The sequence below is a fragment of the Elaeis guineensis genome, chromosome 6, assembly GCF_000442705.2.
Source record: "Elaeis guineensis isolate ETL-2024a chromosome 6, EG11, whole genome shotgun sequence".
Lineage (NCBI taxonomy): Eukaryota > Viridiplantae > Streptophyta > Magnoliopsida > Arecales > Arecaceae > Elaeis > Elaeis guineensis.
The window spans coordinates 5517097-5537833 of NC_025998.2; the positions used below are offsets into that span (position 1 = coordinate 5517097).

The 20737-nt window shown below is 36.0% G+C and overlaps 1 protein-coding gene across 3 annotated transcripts; it reads left to right on the forward strand.

Annotated features, from left to right (window-relative positions):
* Positions 1–4964: 4964 nt before the first annotated feature.
* Positions 4965–20213, forward strand: LOC105047526 (uncharacterized). 3 transcript variants are annotated; one of them, XM_073258992.1, is made up of 16 exons: positions 4965–5661; positions 8740–8882; positions 8996–9084; positions 9162–9197; positions 9698–9791; positions 12631–12673; positions 12768–12868; positions 15502–15566; positions 15739–16235; positions 16358–16409; positions 16509–16658; positions 17225–17793; positions 17929–18067; positions 18139–18207; positions 18818–18943; positions 19747–20213. In XM_073258992.1, the coding sequence occupies exons 1-16, from the start codon at positions 5444–5446 to the stop codon at positions 19858–19860; spliced, it is 2505 nt and encodes an 834-aa protein (XP_073115093.1). In that variant the 5' UTR covers positions 4965–5443; the 3' UTR covers positions 19861–20213. The 3 variants fall into 3 exon arrangements, with proteins under 3 accessions (XP_073115093.1, XP_073115092.1, XP_010924775.1); XM_073258991.1 differs by having other exon boundaries at positions 4966–5661; positions 16322–16409; XM_010926473.4 differs by having other exon boundaries at positions 4967–5661; positions 8761–8882; positions 16322–16409.
* The last annotated feature ends 524 nt before the right edge of the window (positions 20214–20737 follow it).

The window sequence follows — 20737 nt, forward strand, 5'->3', positions numbered from 1 at the left end:
ACCAATGACAAACAGTTCGTTTTTAATGGTGAATGAGTAGTTGATGGACAAAATGCCATTCTTAATCATCATCGGATTGAAACAATTAGAGTTGGTTTAACATGTCTTGAGTTTTGGTTTAACATGAGCAAAACCTATCCTAATAGGAGTCAAATAAACTTGTGCTGCTGTTGACCGCTTTTAGTATAAGCAAAGGGGCCTTGGGTTGTATCTTTCACATCAAAATATAGTTGATCTTGTTTTGCAACATCAATCATTGGATCATGCATTACATGAATTTCAAAATGCTCCAATTGCTTGCATCCTTATACATAGATCTCAAAGCAACAATTATAGATCTAACGGTTGATGTTACAAAAGAAGATCAATCACTCTTTTGTGCGAATGATACAATCCGAATCTAAATGAGGTATCATATGATTTTCAAATTAAAAGTTATAATAACCTGCACATTTTATCTCACTCGTGTAATCAAATTAACCTCTCTTTTTCCGACAACTTCCATCTTCCATTGCTCAAAGCATTATGCATCTATAATTTTTTTAAAAAAAAATTAAAATAAAATAGGGATACAACATCTCCATTCTGCTTTGCTCCTAGTTTGAGCCTTAAAGATTGATGAGCTTGAACAGCGACGGAGGCCTTTTTTTGAAATCTCTTGCTTCCCCTAAAAATCATCTATTGTGTTATTTGAATCTTAGAGCTATAATTATTACTATATTCATTTCATGTTCAGTATATTTTTGAAATGGTTTTGACACGTGACTTGCATTGATCGTTGTATCTAGGGTTTTACTATAGCCACTATCTGCCCACCAATTGGGTATCAAACTTGGAGCAGTTTGCAAAAGCTTGCTTGTATTTTTTCAAGCTTTTATTTCACTGTTTCCTTCGTCAAAAGCAGACCTGTAAAGAATCTCTTTCTCTTTCTTTTTCTTACCAAAAAAAAAAAGAATCTCTTTCTTTATTACTTTACCGTCTTATCAATTATTTTATGCTTTTCCTGTTCCATTTTATGATGCGTCCAAAAGGTTCTTAGGCCTACGGCTATCTTTGCACCACTCCACTGATAAGAATTTTGATCTAAACAAAATTTACTTTAATTATATTCTAATGATGACATAGACCCGTGCAGGTATACTATAATAGCTTCTCTTGGTCTTTTTACTGTTGTTATTATTATTGTGCATCTCATGTAAATGAAAAGTTGTGCAGGGCCGTTACTTTTGCATATTATGTTTTTTTTTGGGTGAACTTTTGCATATTATGTTGCCCCCAACTTCGACTCCAAGCACAGGAAACAATCTCCTTTTGTCTTGTATTTTCCATGCTCATCTGTCTTTTTGTATATGTATCACAGGCGCCTCTTATCAGTAAGTTGGACAGCATTCTTTTGGGTTAAATGAAGTTTCACCTTCTACCAAAAAAAAAAAAAGTTGTGTTTTGTAGCATTATTCCTCAATCAATTAACAAATATTATTATTACAATAGATAAAGAGAATAACAAAATAAAAAAAAAAAATATATATATATATATATATATACATACATATTATATATAGATACATACGCACATGGTTTAGTTTATTGAGCTACGTCCATGAGCAAAGATTATAGAACACCATAAAAAATTGGAGATTATAAGGTATAACGTCTTTTCACAAACTCTAGCTTCTAATATATTCGATTTATAAAACATTCAGTTACTCCCTTCTTCTAGGGTTACAAAAAATATATATTAGTTTGTAAAAACTAATGTCCTACAATAACCAGATTAGTCTAACCTACAGGCCTACTCCAATACATTCGTTTAACTAATGATCATACAGTCTAAGCAAAACAATTATGACCATCAAGGGAGACTTTTTCTCCTTTGCTCCACTCACTGTATTATTTTCCACTCATTTTACTCTCTCCCCACAGGAGAAAAGAAAATTTTCTTTTTTGTCTTACCAGAGTTTATAAACTACAAACATACTCAATAATTATCATGGAAATTAAGTAGAAATTTAAATTCAACAACTTTTAGTTCCAACAATAATTGTTTAAAATTGTAGTCAGGTTTTGATGTTTAATCAAGAAATTTGTAAGCAAAATGAACAAAAGGAAATTGTACTGTGCTGCTACCAGTAGCGAGCGTACCTTTTTTCGGGGGAGAAGCTCCGTTTCCACTTCGCCAGAAAAGGAGAGAAAACTGCCCCCGTCTCCGGACTCGTAAAAGAAAGGGACCCACGAAAAAACAAAAAAAAAGGGACCCCGGCGGAGTCCCCACTGGATTTCAGTTATGGCCTGTGGACCCACTTGATGCATTAAAGCTGTCAAATTTTCAGGGACCAGAAGTGGTCCCTGGAATCCCGCCGTCGGGCCCAGTCTCGCTGAGTCAGCTTTCAGGACCAGCCGGCGGCTTCCAACGTGGCTGCCGCCAATGGTTGTAGCGAGTGCCCGACACGCGTAAAGTTGTTGGAACCTACCACGTGCAAAGGCTGCAACACCCACGTAAAGCGTTCGCGCGTGAAAAAACTAGTACTAAAAAATTGTTACGGTCTCGCCACTTTTCTCGATTAAACCACGTGCCAGTAACTTCCGTTAAATGTATGTAGCTCTTTTCAATATTGTTTTTGTGCAACTTCGATAATGTTTAAAATTGCAGCCGTTATATGTAATGATTTTGAATCCCAAATTATTGTGCCATGTAAAGAAAATATATATTTTAATTTAATAAATAGTGATGAATAACCAAGTTACAAGCATTTGATGAACATAATTAGATATAATAATTATTTCTTATTTTGATCATATATTATCCCATATCTACTAGAATATACTAAATTATCAAATCATCGTTTCTCTTTGCATCAAAATAACTCAAAAAATAAGCACGGATCCTATTTAACCTTTCTTTCATTGCGCGCTATATATATTTTATTAAAACATAACTCAATTAATTTAGATTTTTTGGATCCACAAAAATAAAAGTGTATTAAAAATAAAAATGTAATTAAAATAAAAATACTCAAAAATGATTTCTCATTTTTGCCTTGCAAACTTATGTTTATTAAGATTTGCATAGCATTGTATGAAAATATATGATTTATTTATCACATTAAATATAGTAGTATTTTTTTAAAAACAAGAAAGAAATGGCAACAAACACATGCATATAAAATTTATTCATAAAAATCAAGTTAGCATTATTTATCTGCAACGGTGCACAAATGCTATATAAACTACTTTATAAGATGCATGTATCCCAAAATAATTATATAATTTTAAGAAGTACTCTAGTCAAAACAAGATATTGTTATAGCAAGCACAAATATAGGGCACACACAGATTCGTACAATCACACAAAATAGAGAAGAGAAGGAAAAACAAACACAGGATTTACATGGTTCGGCTGAAAAGCCTACGTCCATGGGCAAAACACGAGAGAAAATTTCACTATGATGAAAAGAGAGATACAATCACTCAAGAACTCTCCAAACCCTAGCCGCACTTTGATTTTCTAAACCTCTCACAAAACTGCGAGATTGGCAGAAAATACAATATTTATACTGATCGGGCATGGCCTATCGTCCATGCCTTCCGCTACCACCACAGACCTCCCAAAATATTTCATTCAAGTCGCAACGCGGACTTTTCAGATTGAGTCATAATTCGAGCCCATAAAAGATATCCAAAATTCAAGCCATATTAACAGATATACATGAGTGCCTAGAGCTATTCTGTATGGATTTCACTAACATATTGTGCAGATATCCTGAAAATAGTTGGCGGTATTTACAATCAAAACAAGTTTCTTAAAAATGTCTCAACCTTATTTTAGATAGTTTGGTGAATTGCATATATAATATGTACTCAAGACACCATGGTATTATGAAATAATTGGTGATCTAGATGTATCAAGCATGTTGAGAATAAATTTTCAACTTGTGCTCTAGCAAACTTTATCATAAAATGCTAAGAATATTAACAAAAAAAATTGTCTAGATGATTCTTTGTTATGCTAATCACAACTTTATTAGTTATTTCATTCCCTCCAATTTTTAAAATCTTCATGGGCTTGATTATAATTTATCCAGTGATTTTTGAATAATTTAGTAAAAATATATATTAAAAAAATAAGATGTTGCAAAAGAGATATAATAGTGCAACTTTTGAAAAACAAATATCGAGTCATTTGATATCAAACCAAAAGAAGCATCTTCACTTGTGTCACAAGGAGAAAAAAAAAGAGGAAGTATCATTACATATGTAATAGAGTGGACTATCGATGTGCTTGTGTGTGAAAATTTAATATCAAAAAGCCATTAAGAGGTAAAAGATATCTTTATTAGTTTATTAGAATTTATTGAAGCCAGATCATCATGGTCATTACTCCATTAATATGCTGTGTTTAATTCTTTTTTATATAAAAAAATTAACAAATATTTTAATTACTTAAAAAAATAAATTTAAAATTTATATCAAATTTTTTTTTCTCAGATTATTTTTTTTATTCATAAAAAAAAGTAGCTTGATCAACCACGACTCCATACCCAACGACCCTCATGTAGTATGCACTAATTTAATGCAGGCTAGAGACACCAAGCTCGCTGTTCTACGTGGTGGGAGGAATCTTTTTTGTGGCATTGCTCGTTAGAAATCCCAAGACGTCTTGATTTATGGAAAAGAAATCTAATACCTAACTACCTAACCGATAATGTCAATTAAAGCTCAAAGCTCCAATCAAACCTGAGAAGCAAACGTAGGAAGGGAACGCAGGACCGGTAATTACATGCCATGCTTTGCCCGGTTTCCCATCCCATGAGGCGTTGGCACGCTGAGGGTAAAATGACAAAAAATGCACCAATCATTCGTTGCCACGTTGGAGGGAGAATGGGGTAAACTACTGGCGCTTCATAGCACCACCGGGATCCAATATCTCAAGTTCCTCAGGCTGGCGTCAAACGCACGTCAAAGTTCAGCGGACTCGTCAAGCCGAAGCCACCCGGACGACGCCGTCCTTTCCCCGTTAAATCAAAAGAAAGGAACGGACGAAGGAAACGGAAAGAGAGAAACAGCGGCGACCGACCGACTTCCATGCGTTCCCCCCCTCTTTCCGCTTCCCCAGTAAGTCCTTTTTCCGACCGCCAACGTGAACCTTCCTTTCCGGCTACTTTCCAGAACTCGGATTCCTCAGGAGCCGCATCTATAAATAGAGCACCCCAAATCGCCCCCACCACCGAAACGAAAGACCTCCGAGAAAAAGAAAGAAAACCCGTCGCATTTCTCGCTTTCGCTTTCTTTGCCGGTTCCCGGAAGTCGAAATCCGTCGGAAGCTCGAAGAAGAGATTGGTTCTTGGGCGGATCTTTGTATGTTAGAGTGAGGAGAGGGGAGGAGGAGTTCCGGAGAAACGGCGATTTTTGTCGAGGGAAATCGGAGTTCCGGAGGGAGGAGGAGATGGAGCAGAAGCATGTACTCATGTCGGCCCTGGGGTTGGGGCTCGGCGTCGGGGTGGGGCTTGGGCTGGCCTCCGGGCAGACGGTCGGCAAATGGGGGGCGCCGGCGAGCTCCTACGCCGGCGTGACGGCGGAGAACATCGAGAAGGAGCTGATGAGGCAGGTCCTGGACGGGAGGGACAGCAAAGTTACCTTCGATGAGTTCCCTTACTACCTTAGGTAAAATCTTTCCTTCTTTTTTAAAAGCTTTTTTTTTTTTTTGTTATTTTTCTGCCGTTCTTGATTCTTTTACACCTCAAGATATCATCAGATGTCATTAAGATATTAATTGCATCATGAGGGCCTTCGAAAGGGGACGTTCTTGATTCCCTGATTGCTTTATTTAATGCCAGGGTTTTCGATTTTAGCTTTATATTAGCCGTTCTTGATTCTTTTCAACCTCAAGATTCCGTTATTTAATGTTACATTGATTGGCGTTAAGATATTAATTGCATCACGAGGGCCTTGGGAATGGAAGCATTCCTGATTCCCTGATTCCTTTATTTAATGCCAATTTTCCATTTTAGCTTTTAAATTGGATTTTTAGCTTTAACTAGTTGTCTTCTGATCAGCTACCCAAATCACAATTTTCTTTTTAAAAGTACATTCTTTTTAGTATTCTGGAATTCTTCTCATGATTTTTTTTTTCTTTTCTTTTTTTCTCTTATTTATCTTGTATAGGAAGCTCTGTTCCTGTGCCTCAAACTTTTGGTCGGGTGCTTGAAATTAATATTTTTGCTGATTTAGTGAGTACGCTCACCCCCCATTTCTTCTTGAGAAGAGTGGTGCTTGCAATAATAATACCAAATACAAGTTATGCGCTCTCGACCCATATCTGCTTCTTCTTTGCATTTATTTATTTATTTTTTTTTGTTAGAATTAGGCCGGAATTTTGTACATATATATGGTCTACGTAGCCCCTTTACGGCGAGGTGGATCAAGGAATATGGTGTGGATCATGCTGGGGGTCTGACGGTAGTATGATAGCTGATATTAAATTTAGTAATGGATAACAGATGGATCTTAAACGTGATTAGTGAATTATAGTAAAAAGGTAGATTTGTGGCTTTGATAATAAGGACCATTCCCGCTTTTGAATAGGATACCCGTGATTCATGGAAATAATATTTCATAGTCTGATTGCAGCTTTCTTTATTTATTTTCAGAAAATCTATATATTCTTTTGTTCTTTTCATATGGACTTTATTTTTGTTGCTATAGTCTTGCTAATCTGATAGAAGTGGTTTTGAAGGAAATTTATTTGAAGACAACTCATATTACCTAACCTATTGGATTTTCATATAGTCTTCAAAGTGGAGTTTTTGTGTAATGTCATATCTCTATCATTATCCCAACCATTCTACTTTTCTTTTCCATCTTGGATCTTTTGCTATGCTTTCTTCCACCTCTTTCCTACTTATATTTGTTATAAAGACAAACGGTTCAGATCAATTTTCCGTCTTACTATATTTTGAAATTTTGATGTGGTCTAAGTTAGTTAATTTAGCAATATCTACTTTTGCCCTTTTACTGACAGAAATCATACAAGCCAAGTCGCGGCATGGCAAATGATATCATTTATTCATGATAACAAAATAAGTAATTTGGATAGAGTGAGAGGCAGCTCCCTGTAGTGGCAATTGAATTTGGACTCTAAGAACACTTCTTGTACACATAGTTTAGTTCAAACTTTCAAACAACTGATGAACTAATAACTAATATCCATTGCCCCATAAGCTCCTGGTTTAGTAACTTTTCTGTTGCGAATCGACATGCTACAGCACAAATTGGTTATACTAAATATTAGCATGAGAGAAATTGGTGGATTTTTACCAAGTTTCTTTTTAAGAAAAAGGAAAGAAAACAAAAGAAAAGATTGTGAAAAAAGTGACCTATTTTGTGCACCGTGAAAACTGCCTTAAAGCTTCTTTACTGAATTTAAATTTATGTCAAAAGCAAAGACATATGTTCATCTAGTTTAAACATGTTTTTGACTTGCTACTGGCCAATGCTAATGACAGTGATTCTTTTATTGACCGGTTTGGTTAACTGAGTATTGGTCACAATATGCCTCATTAGCTGACATATGAGCTCCTATTAAATTCACTCCATGATGTCACTAGACAGCCCTTTTCACCTTCTCTTTAATGCTTATGTGTTGCTAAGAGGGTCACTAGCCATGTCCTCTTGTCAGTCTCATTTCTTATAGTATTTATGTCAGATCTCACAATTGAACTTATACGGAAAGATAAATGGCTAAATGCATCAATTATACAATTTCATATGCATGATGATCCTTTTATTTGTTATTTTTACTTTTATATAGTTGGAACTGGTGATTGAAAAGAATCATTCACAAGAAAAGAAATTGACATAACTGGGTATTGAAAATTGAAGGAACCCTTGATGAATTAAAAGGTTAAAGGTCAGAGTCATGTGGCATGGATACAAAACAAGAGTAGACATGAGATGACCTGGGATAGAAGTTGAAACTTCATTTGATTCAGAATCAGGATATTGAAAGGACGAATAAGGGTTTAAAATGTTGACCTGAAAAGAAGAGATGAGTCTAAGGTTTACAAATTGACCCATAAAGATGGGCTGAAGCTTGCTGATATGATATACTCGTATTCTATTTTTCCCTTAAATATCAATTCTTTAGTCAACTATTGATTTTTAAGTTGCATAGAATCTCCTATATTTCCTCTAAGGTAGAAACAATTTGCAGTTGAGTTTTTGCTTCTCTCTCTCTCTCTCCTCTCTCTCTCTCTCTCTCACACACACACACACACACACACTCCCCTGCTTTGTTTTTTCATTTTTTAAACCCAATATAGGACAAGGAAGCCTTTTTTTAACATTGATGTAGAAATTGAAACTTGTAATATTTCAGAGTTATACTATTAAATATTAATTATTTAAGGTTAGATTATGTAATGCGGCTTTCTCTTGTCCTTTGTTTGCTTGTTGATCCTAAAAGCACTTGAATCAACTAGCATTAGGTAATGTATTTGTGTGACAGAATTTCACCAATGCCTTTTCTTTTTTAAAAAAAAAAAAAAACAAATCCAAGAATTAATGGATTTTTCCAGTCCTTTGATATATATAGTCTCACTTGATTTAGATTTTGAGCCTTAACTTTCGAGTCATATGACATTACTTTTGATTATGTCTTCAATCTGCAAGAGGTTTTAATGATATTCTTTACTTTTTTATATATTTTGTAATACTTCTGTTTTGTTTTTTCTGATGGCTTAGTGTTCATGATGTTGATGTCAGTGAACAGACCCGAGCTATACTAACAAGTGCAGCCTATGTTCACCTGAAGCAATTGGACTTGTCAAAGTATACCCGAAATCTTTCTCCTGCAAGTCGAGCCATTTTGCTCTCAGGCCCTGCAGGTAGTTTATATGCAATATATTCATTATTTGGTTAGATTTGAAGTATTTGAAGTATTTGAAGTATGTATGCCTATTTATAGGCTTGGACTAATTCAAGCGATCTTTGTTTGAAGAGCTTTACCAACAAATGCTTGCCAAGGCACTAGCCCATTACTTTGAGGCCAAATTGTTGTTGCTAGATGTGACTGACTTCTCACTCAAGGTCAGTGGATACAGTCATAGTTTCCTTTGTTTCTACATATTTATGATTTTAATTTATCATTGGGCAATTGGTTACAGATTCAGAGCAAATATGGCAGTTCGAATAAAGATTCTGTAAGAACTCTAAACCTTGGCAGACAACTTATAGTCACGTAGATTTACTTTATTATCTGGAATAAAATTTAGGAACTTTAAAATATTTTTATCACTCTACAATTGTTTAATTTTCTTTTTTACCCCCTTTCTTTATAAAATGAAGACATGTGCTGACATTGTTCTTATATGTTATATTTGTGCAAGTGGTGCACACACATGCATATTGTATGCATATACGTATAGATAGATAGATAAATACATACATACATACTATATATATATATATGTATATGTGTGTGTGTGTGTGTCTATATATATATATATAAAGTATATGTATGTGTGTGTGTGTGTGTGTGTATATATATATATCCTAACCACTGGTACAGTTCTAGAATTATAATGAAATTTTGCTTTGCTATAGAATCATGCATTTTACATGTAAAATCAAGCTTTTCGTGGAGCGGTTACTTAAATCACAGTATGATATATCCTCACTAGGTGCATTTATTTTTCTACAGTTTTTCAGAAGATCTATATCTGAGGCGACTTTGGAGAAAATGTCTAGTTTACTTGGATCTCTTTCAATCCTTCCACATAGGGAGGAACCTAAAGGTATTAATTAGGAATATTTACTTCATGCTCTAAGGATGCTATATACATGAGTTTGTGTCATTTTTACAGGTTGAGTGAATGCTTTTAATGTTTCTTCTTTCTTATGATATGATACATGTTTTTCAGGCTAATAATTTTTCTGTCATTATACTTACTTGAATGAATGCGTGGGTAGCTTGATTGCATCATAAATATATGATTCAAGAAATGCTCCAATACTAGCCATACTAGTTTTTTTTTTGGCTTTTTTGCTATTTCTTGATCCGACTATAAAGATTCAGAATCAGATGGCTTTATTTCTATCTTTTATTCAGGAAATATCGGAGATAATAGTTTACTTCATTTCTTGTGCGGCAATGAGTTTGTTGTGGTTAAGGGCTTATGGTTCGGTATGTGAGGTATTATCCATTTTGGGCCTATGGGTCTCACGGTTTTTTCCTTCAAAAGGCACTTCATATGGGAAGGATGGTCCCTTCCTATATAAACTAGAGTCCCTCTTGACTCACAATCAATCTGGGACTAATGATGTCCTCCTTCTACACCACAATATAGCTCCCCAATAAAGGAGAATCTGTGTATAGACGGGAGATGCCCTCCTTATTTTTATCATACACTGGTGTAGGACGGGAGGAGCCCCACAGTTGTAAGGGTGGTTTCCTACTTGGTGCACCATTGTTGTGGCTAAGGGCTTATGGCTCGGCACGTGAGATAGTTTCAGCTCTGGCCCATGGGTCTCATAATTTTATCCTTCAAAAGGCACATCACGTGGAAAGGATGGTCTCTTCCTACATAAGCTACAACTCTATAAGTCAGAGCGCTCCTTGACTCACAACCAATGTGGGACTAATGATACCCTCCCTTCTCCACCACAACAGAGTTTAAAAGACTGCAAACCAACAAAATGACCAACAGGCTCAGTAAAAACCTAGTGAAGGTTTTTGCCAATAAAAATAAGAAAAGTAATGAAGAAACACTTAATATTGCAAAGTGACATTGCAGAGCGTGTAACTCTATTGGTAAAAATTGCTTACGAAGCATGTCAAGTGCATAAGCACAGATCTATTTGAAAGATACGTTTGTAAAAAATATGAACATGTCTCAGAGTCTTAGTTGATTGACTAGTTAAAAAGGAAATTGTCGCGCCAAAACCCGATTTGGTGGGCAAATGACTGTGATGGATCCGTGCTCCAAGAAGAGGAGCTACACATGTTGTTCTGCATGAGGGAGAGAAACAAACCGTGAAGGTCACTGGAGCTAATCTAGTCGGGGGCCCTTCGATGCTTAGGTCCGACTAGGCTTTGGGGAACGGGAAGAAAAAGAGGAGCCTAGAAAAGTGGAGCGAGTGAGAGAGAGAGAGAGAGTACAATATATAGATTGTCTTATTATGTGATGTGTACTTAATACCCATGGGCCTCCTTTTATAGATAAAGAGTCCATGTCCTACCGGAGTTAGGCTCTAGGGTCTGTAGCTGGGTGGAGGGCTATCTGAGCTTATCTAGATCAGCTCACAAATCCAAATTCTGCTGAAACTGATCCCTTCCTGTGCTACATGTCATCATCCAATTGGCTGATCTAATTTGGGCCACATCAGAAATGATATTTGTGCCTAGTGGAGAAGTAAATTAATGTTTTTTTTGTTATTTCAGTTCTCTACTTCTATAAATGATTTATATTTTATTTCATTTAGGATCCTTAGGGTCAAATAATTATGTGGGTGTAATAAGTAGTCTGGTAATTTGCATTTCCATGCGTTGGTGAACTGAAATAATGTTGTAAAAGATTTGGAGATGGAAAGGGTGAATTGGTGGCTTGCTTATTAGAAAGTTTAGTGGGATCCATGATGGTGTTTTTTGGTAAAAATATAAGTGAAATGGTGGGATTTAGTTAATCAGTTAGAGATAGAAGAAGGGAAAAAGGATGCTACACTGAATACTCAAATCATGCATCTAACCTTACAAACTTAAGATAAGCAGAGAAGCTGATTAACCTAACTCCTCTCCCATCCCATATATCACAGAACTTCGTAAGCAAGTGCATAGATGCCTATTGTGCTTTATTTTCTAATTGATCCTTCTTCTGTATGAATAAAGTCTCTATTGCCAACCCTTTCTTCAATGAAATAACAACCATTTTTAATGTTCTTGGCCATATCATGCTGAACCAATTTATGAGCTACACTGGTTGTAGCCTCAGTACAACTTTCTTGGAACCCATGCTTTTGATACCTAGCTTGCAAAGCAAAATCTTTAGCCATATAACTAACATGCACTATAAAAATGTTGTCTAGAAAGAGGCACAAATGTCATTGTGCAAATAAACAAAACAGTTGGATAAACAGCTTTATATCTCTTTTGCCATGAAATATTTGTTTATCAGATCCCTTTTTCCTTTTGTATGATCATCATCATCATTGATCTAATGTGAGAATTTAGACCTTTCATGGCTTCTGCACATCTCATCTAACAAAAAGAAAATCCGAAGTATCTAATATTCAGGCATTTTATGGATTTATCTGTATTTTTTACACATCTCGTTAATTTCACCCCCATAAATATTCACAAATAACTTTCTAACAGATTTTTTCTGAAATTAAGTATTTGCTGAGAGCATCAGAGCTATTTAGATTCTTATGTATTTCCGTCACTTATGACACTAGTCATCAGTTGAACTAATCACCTTTATTTCATTGTCATCATTTCTAGCTGAAGGATATATTGTGATTTGTAATATCTTTCATCCATATTGTATTTATTTTTCATATATTTTCTTGTCAGGTTATGATTTTCCCTTAGTGTTTTGCCTTCTTTTTATTAATTCTAGCTTCTAAGAGTTATTGCAGGATCATTGCGTAGGCAAAGCAGCAGTTTAGAGTTAAGGCCAAGGTATAAAGTTTAATAGTTGCTGAGTTATTGGAAACATCCAACAAGGATATTTCTTTTACCTGTTTTTACTTATATGTGCTTTTTTTGTTTTCAGGGGATCAGATAGCAATAGCAGCATGCCTAGGCTTCGTAAAAATGCATCAGTCTCAACTGATATGAATGGCCTCACATCACAATGCGCTCCTGTAAATCCAGGTTATTGCACTTAGTATTTGTAGGAACATCAAATTATAATATCTTCTGGCTGTTAGAATGAATGCACAACCAATTTACGTAATTGAGACAGTATTATTTTTGAATTTTCTGATCGTATTAGAAAAACTTTTACATGGTCAACATTGCCTTCAAATCTTTTAAATTTGGATCTATTTTGAATTACTCATTGCTTAATGATCACGGCTAATTTACTCTAGCAACTCATCAGCATAGGATAATTATCTCTGTCTATATAAAAGTGCAGACAAGATTAACTATGTTTCTCATTGTTTAATCATCATTTTGGTTTGTGAAATTACTCCATTAGATGTCTCGTTTTTTCTTTTTTAGCTGCAGATTCGAAGACAAACATTTCCTGCAATAGAACAAAGTTTTCCTGTATAAACAAATGATGCCCTTCAACCCTTGGTATTTTTAACCCTATATGCTTGACTGTCTGTATGCATCTTCAGAAAAAATGAAAGATAAATTATTTGGTCTATTTGACAGTTAAGGGTGTCCATATCTTTTGGAGAAAGGACACCTTGTCTCCACAGTAAACCTGAAACAAAGTATTGCAATTGGCAACTTTTGACAAGACTTTTTAGCTTGGCTGCTCGAGATTACTTTTGATTTCAGATATTAGACTGTTTTCTTTGTGACATCCCAAAGAGTTGGATTCACCTGCACGTTTCTCTTTTAGTTTACAGGGAAAATTCGAGAAAATGGATCACTAGAATTGGTTTTCTTGTTTTTGATACTCCTCTTCTTTGTAATGTCATAATTTCTTCTATCAATAGGGCTTTCATGGTGCCTGCCTCATTTCTTGGGGGCTCAAACTGCCACAAAAAATACATATTAGAACTTACAGATGGTTGGACTCTGTCCTTTCAGTGCACCTTCCTAATTTTCATCAGCATAAACAGCCTTTCAGCCTTGGGCATGAAAGCGTATGCTTTTCAGTTTTCACCTCGCCTTCATGAATCACTTCTTGACCATACCACCAATATCATCAGAAAGTAATATGCCGTTCTTGAAAGAAACATGGCACTGCTTTGTAATGGGGGTGATTATGTCATTCTGCCACAGTATTGTAGGAGTATGAGTGTTGCATAAATTACGAAACGTACCTACTGCAGCTAACATGATATGGAAGGTATTCTTCAATGTTTGAAGGCATAGCTGATCCTCTTTCCTTCTTGGATTCTTGACTCTTTATCTAATCATTCAAGTTAACACATGCATGTTGCCAACAACTTGTGCAAGTAATTTAAGGATATCATCATGCTGCCTGTCCATAGACTTACCATATAATTTGTTGCTTCATTGGGCTATTGTCAACCAACTCAACCTTCTTATATCAAGTTGATGTAAGATATCACAGCAAAAATATCTCTTTGGTTTGATCGATGATTACGTATTGCTATAAAAATTATGTAATGGCTGCTGAGATTCTGATGCATGAGGATGATTTTCTTATGGCCATTTTAGTGTAGATATCTTGGAGAGCTTCCAGGGACCCATGGTTTGGGTGAAGTGTTGATGAGGATCTTTGATCAATCAAGCAAACTTACTTTAAACATGAATTGTGGAGGTGGACAAAGGGCAAGATAAATATAAAAATATGTAATGATGATATTAAGGAGTTGGGGTTAAGCTTCAGGTAATCATTTTGATAGTCTAATTGAAGGAAACAAGGGATTTGAAGTATCAAGATAGTTAAAGGAGGATAACAGATATCTGGGATAATTCTCATCTAAAATATGAAAATCATCATTTTCATGAATAAAGTCATCACCATGGAAGAAAGAAGCGAAAACTCTCAAGTTTTGTTTCAAATTAAGTCAATGGTACATGGGGGAGGTACCCTTTTATGCTTCTTTATTGGGTTCCTTGTGGATATAGGGCATAGGAAGAAATTATATTGAAGAGACAAGTAACGGGTTACAAGGGAGTTGACTAGTTAGCCCCTTATGCACCTTGTTAACACAAGAAATAAAGGCTTGAGCAGCCCTATCCAAAAGAAATTTACCAAGCAATCCTATAACTGCCTATAAGAATTAACCTTAAAATTACATTTATTTAAATTTAAAAAAACCCTAAAGTAATCTTAGACAGGTGATGCTACTCAAACGATATAGAACCCAAGATAGGCCAATAGGATTTTTCTAATGACTAGGTAAGATACCGTTCTTTAAGCCATGGACTTAATTGAGTTGTGGCTGTTACTGCTGGGAAGATGCAAGATATGATTACCTCTGCAAAGTAGACATAATTTTCCTTTTTGGATGGTGGTGGTGGTGGGGAGGGGAGGGTAATCTTCTTCTGAGTTCATTATCTTCAATTTTGGTATTGGCCTATGGTCCCAGCTTACAATTTTGTATTGAGGAGCAGATGGATATTATAATATGTCACTGTCATCAAATTGTTCAACAAGTATTATGTGGAGTGATTTAGTTGAAGATTAATTGATACTCTAGAGATGGTTGTTATGGCAAGAACTGACACACTACCTGCATGATCTTTTATTTGTAATTGTTTCATTGCCCATGTGCTTGGAATGCATGATATTTAGAATTCATTTGAAAATTGTATCTTTTTATCAGTTTCTCATGGCTTGACTAATTTCTCAGTTCCTCTCAAACGCACCAGCAGCTGGTCTTTTGATGACAAGGTTCTTCTCCAATCACTTTACAAGGTATTTCTTTTACTCTATCCTGTTACTTTCTATGGTCTTATCTTTCCTTATTCTGAATACATTTTGTGGCATGACTGTTTTGATTGCTTCATTTGTTTGAATCTTCTGGGTTTTGTCAATTTTGATGTTGCCTAGCTCTCGGAAGGGTTCTGATCTTGAGATCACTGTGCAGGTCCTAGTTTCAGTATCAAAAAGTAAACCCATTGTCCTATATGTAAGGGATGTTGAGAACCTTTTGTACAGATCACGAAGGATATATTCTTTATTTCAGAAAATGTTGGAGAAGCTTTCAGGACCGGTGTTGATACTTGGTTCAAGATTGTTGGAATCTGATAGTGATTATACAGATGTGGATGGAAGGGTCAGTAGCCTGTTCCCTTACAATATAGAGATTAAGCCTCCAGAAGATGAGGCTCATTTGGTTAGCTGGAAATCTCAGCTTGAGGAAGACATGAAAATGATACAAATTCAGGATAACAGGAACCACATTACAGAGGTACTTGCAGAGAATGATCTTGAGTGTGATGATTTGGGCTGTATCTGCCTAGCAGATACAATAGTTCTCAGTAATTACATAGAGGAAATTGTTGTGGCAGCTGTTTCTTACCATTTGATGAATAACAAGGAGCCTGAATACAGAAATGGAAAGCTTGTCATTTCTTCAAAGAGGTCAGTTGGTATATAGTGAATTTCTGGTTAGTTTTCTATTGGCCTTTTCCCCCTCTTTTTCTCTTATTACATGTTTCATACAACAGTTTGTCCCATGGATTAAGTATATTCCAAGAATGTAGGCTTTCTGGTGAGGATGCTATCAAGCTGGAGGCAAATGTTGAGTCAGGGAAGGTATGTATGGTCTTTATGATAGACTTGTGAAGTGTGGACAGTATAGTGCTGTGCTTAGCTGACAGATGATGTTATAGTTATATCCTGCTTGTTTGTTAGGAAGCTGTAAATGAAGATGGTGCAGCTGTAGCTGCGGAAAAAGCTGAAAGGGGTGCTGAAGTCTTACCTCCTGAAAACAAAAGTGAGGCAGAGAAAACGGCACCAGGGGTGAAGGATTCTGAGGGTTCATCTCTACCACCAAAAGCACCTGTAAATTTTCGTCTTTCTTGCTTTCTTTTGTCTAGTCTGATGTATACAAGATTAAATGTTTCTGTTATGCATGTAAAAATAATTTATGAAAAGTTATTTGTCTTTGATCTTTACTATAGTTACAGAAATTTTTGGACTACCATTGAATTCTGTTAAAGATATTAAGTTTATTTTCAATTTTATATGTAACGTAACTGAGGAGCTTGGATTCAATAGACTAGAGTATCCCTCCACTATCCATCTATTCCTTAACACTTGAGAAAAGAACCAGATTAAGAAGTCAGAGGAGGATTTAACGTTAAGAAAATGAGTTCCATCTTTCACATATTCTCAGGCAAAAACAAAATTTGAATGCAATTCTTTATTCATTTTTTCAGCATAAATTTGTGAATTTTGGAGCTGTGTTTCTCTAATTGTAAATCAATGGTATGAGAGTGAACCTTTAGAGCTGTCCTATTTTTGATTGAGGTCCTCTATGGTAACCCCTGTCCCCTTCATTTAGAAAATGGCTGTTAGATGCTGCCAAACTTATTTAACTCCAATTTTTCTATTTTTTCTCTTAACAGGAAGTTTCTCCAGACAATGAATTTGAAAAGCGGATCAGACCAGAGGTCATCCCAGCAAATGAAATTGGGGTGACGTTTAATGACATAGGTGCCCTTGATGAAATCAAAGAATCTCTTCAGGAATTAGTGATGCTTCCCCTTCGACGTCCTGACCTTTTTAATGGAGGCCTTCTGAAGCCTTGCAGAGGAATACTACTATTTGGGCCATCTGGAACTGGGAAGACAATGCTAGCCAAGGCCATAGCAAATGAGGCTGGATCAAGTTTCATCAATGTTTCAATGTCGACTATCACGTCGAAGTGGTTTGGGGAAGATGAAAAGAATGTCAGAGCTTTATTTACACTGGCTTCTAAGGTTGCCCCTACTATCATTTTCGTGGATGAGGTTGATAGCATGCTTGGGCAGCGAACTAGGGTAGGAGAACATGAGGCAATGCGGAAGATCAAGAATGAGTTCATGACCCACTGGGATGGTCTCTTAACAAGGTCTGGGGAGAGAATCCTGGTTCTAGCAGCAACAAACAGACCATTTGATCTCGATGAAGCTATTATTAGGAGGTTTGAGCGCAGGTTTGTTTGGTTATATATTTTTTGGGAATAATGTTTGGTTTTATATTTGCATCATGCCTTGCAGAAGAGCTGATATAGTCGCCTAGTTATGAAAAACATGCCATTTTCCCATCTCTGATCTCCTATATTGAACAGAATCATGGTTGGCCTACCATCAGTGGATAGCAGGGAGTTAATTTTAAGGAAACTTTTGTCAAAAGAAAAGGTTGAAGAAGGACTTGACTACAAGGAGCTTGCAACCATGACAGAAGGATACAGTGGTAGCGATCTTAAGGTTTGTATGTTTCTTGTGGTATTTAGTATCACGGAGTACTTGATGCTTAACTTGAGGTAATTGTTGAGCAGAACCTATGTGTGACAGCAGCATATCGCCCTGTTAGAGAGCTAATTCAGAGAGAGAGGCTTAAAGAACTGGTAAGACTTAATAGCTTCTGTATTAATATTTTCTAGAATCCAGTGTGTCAATTTTGAAATCTTGCTGATCAAGCAAATTCGCCAGATAATTTTGTTTGAATAAGAGTTTATTTATTTTTGGATGTTTTCCTCCCTGTTCTTTGAAGAATTCGTGGCTTACTAGTTTGAGGTTCTCCAGATAAGCAAATCACATGTGTCTATCTGCCCACTTTTTCTAGAATGCCAATGAGGATGAAATTTCTGTTCTCAAAAATATTTGTAGCTCCTGGCTACATCCAACCTATTTGCTTGTTCTGTTTTCCTCCTTTTGATAACCAAGAAGAAAAAAAACAACAAACCATTTCTAAGCATAGTTCTGTCCAAAATTTTCAATTGTCAAAGCATTTACTGAACTTTATTCCAAAGTTGCTATTGACCCATTAAGAGGTTTTTTTTATATTAATTTTTAAATCCTAGTTCTATTAAAAGTCTTCATTTCTTTAAGCATTTACTAAACTTTATACCAAAGTCCCATGGGCCTCTTCTCCAAATCTGATTCCTTTTTATGAGATGTGAGGCCCAGATGAATTGCTGCGAACTCATGTATTGTGGTTATTCTTTCTTGTCTCAGGAGAAGCGGAAAGCTGGGGAAGGAGAGGGTTCGGCAGGGGCTTCAGAAAATAGGGAAGAGGATGGGGAGAAAACAATTATCCTCAGACCATTAAACATGGAAGACTTGAGGCAAGCAAAGAATCAGGTTTGTTTATTATTTCTGGTAGCTCCATGTGCAAAGTTCATGTGCACAATTCCACATATACATGGATATATATAGATACATGTATGTGCATGCACACCTATTTATATACTTGCACACTCTGATACACACATATGTATGCATGTTCATATGTCTGGGCGGGCATGTGCATGTGCATATGCTTTCTGTCCTCATTGGTTGTGGCTTGACAACATTCTGGACGAGCTTTTGTTGGTCGTGGGTTGGAGTTCCATATGCTGGACTGGTGTCTTTCAATGCCCACACTGCAACAAAACCCGCATTCTGATGAGGCATGCTAAATGATTGAGGAGCTCACCTTCACTCCAAAAATACATTGTTTGAATTTGGATATACCGCAATGCATGGGTGGACTCAATTTATCCGGGTAACCGATGTGATTAAATTGAGCCATACAGCCCTTGAGCTCATTTATTGTTGGTTTCTTTGTCTTTGTCTTTGTCTTTTTTTTTTCTTTTGTTTTGCTTAATAACCGTAGATTCTAGATTTATGGAATAATATTTATTGATAATGGTTGTGATTTGAGGTTAAAAATTAGAACTTTGCATTCTCATACTTTGCTGACGGATTAAAGAGTTGTTCATGACCATTTGATTGTGCAAATCTGTTCCATCTATGATCCATCCCTCTCTGTCTAAACTATGCTCTTTCTTTTTCACTTTCAGATAAGACAGTATATTTTCTCACTGACTAATTCAGAAGGGAGTCAAGCGTTACTTTGATGGCCTGTAAAGATGCTTATGTATTTGCCAAATTTTCTAATGCAGGTTGCTGCCAGTTTTGCTGCTGAGGGTTCTGTGATGAGTGAACTGAAGCAGTGGAATGATTTATATGGGGAAGGTGGCTCGAGAAAGAAGCAACAATTATCTTACTTCCTATAAAGCATACATGTATATACAAAGCAGTGAAAACAAGATTTGCCCCAAATATCACTCAAGTGCTCCTACAGAGTAATCGATAATGTTCGAAGGGACCATGAAGTTGCTGGTTGGCTTACCATATCGGCGAGCATTTTAGCAGTGGTGGGCTTGCAGATAGAAAAGTAGTATATGTTGCTTGGATCCATGTCGGAGGTAATTTGTACCCAATTAGGATGTATTTTTGATATGTTTATCCAGTATGTATGTATGTTTATATTTGTTATTTGTTGTATTTTTTGTTGCTTTAATTGAGACCATGTATTTGAGAATGGTTATTAGGAACTTTGTCAATTTGATATGGTGAATTTAAGTCAGTGGTCAAATCATCATAAATCTCTGTGTGTGTGTGTACCAATTCATGAGAAAATTAGAAGTGAGGGCAATTCATAGTTCAAGCCAGTTGGCTTGGCAGGAACTATTGAAGTCATTAATTGCACCAGCTGGTTTGGTATACTCCACAAAAAAGAGGAAACTAAATTAAAAAAAAAAAAGAAAAGAAAACTAAAAGCTAATGGGGGCAATTAATAAAAACTACTGCTAGGCTTTCTATGAATGCACATGATTGTCATCCCATCAAATTAATTATTTAAAAAAATTAATATAATGCATACTTCTTGCTTTAATTTGTGTATTTGGTCATAGAAGGAAAGTAAGCTGGATTATTGTTTTAATTTGTGTCCTCTTGCTTATAGAATGAAACTAAGGTGCATTGGCCTCTCGCGCATGGGGGTTGAGCACTTGGGATGTGCGTGTGAAACGTCATGAACGGTTGTGATCTGTGATCCTCATCAATGCCATACAATAAGCACTCTCCCGCATTTGGGTGATCTATTTATGT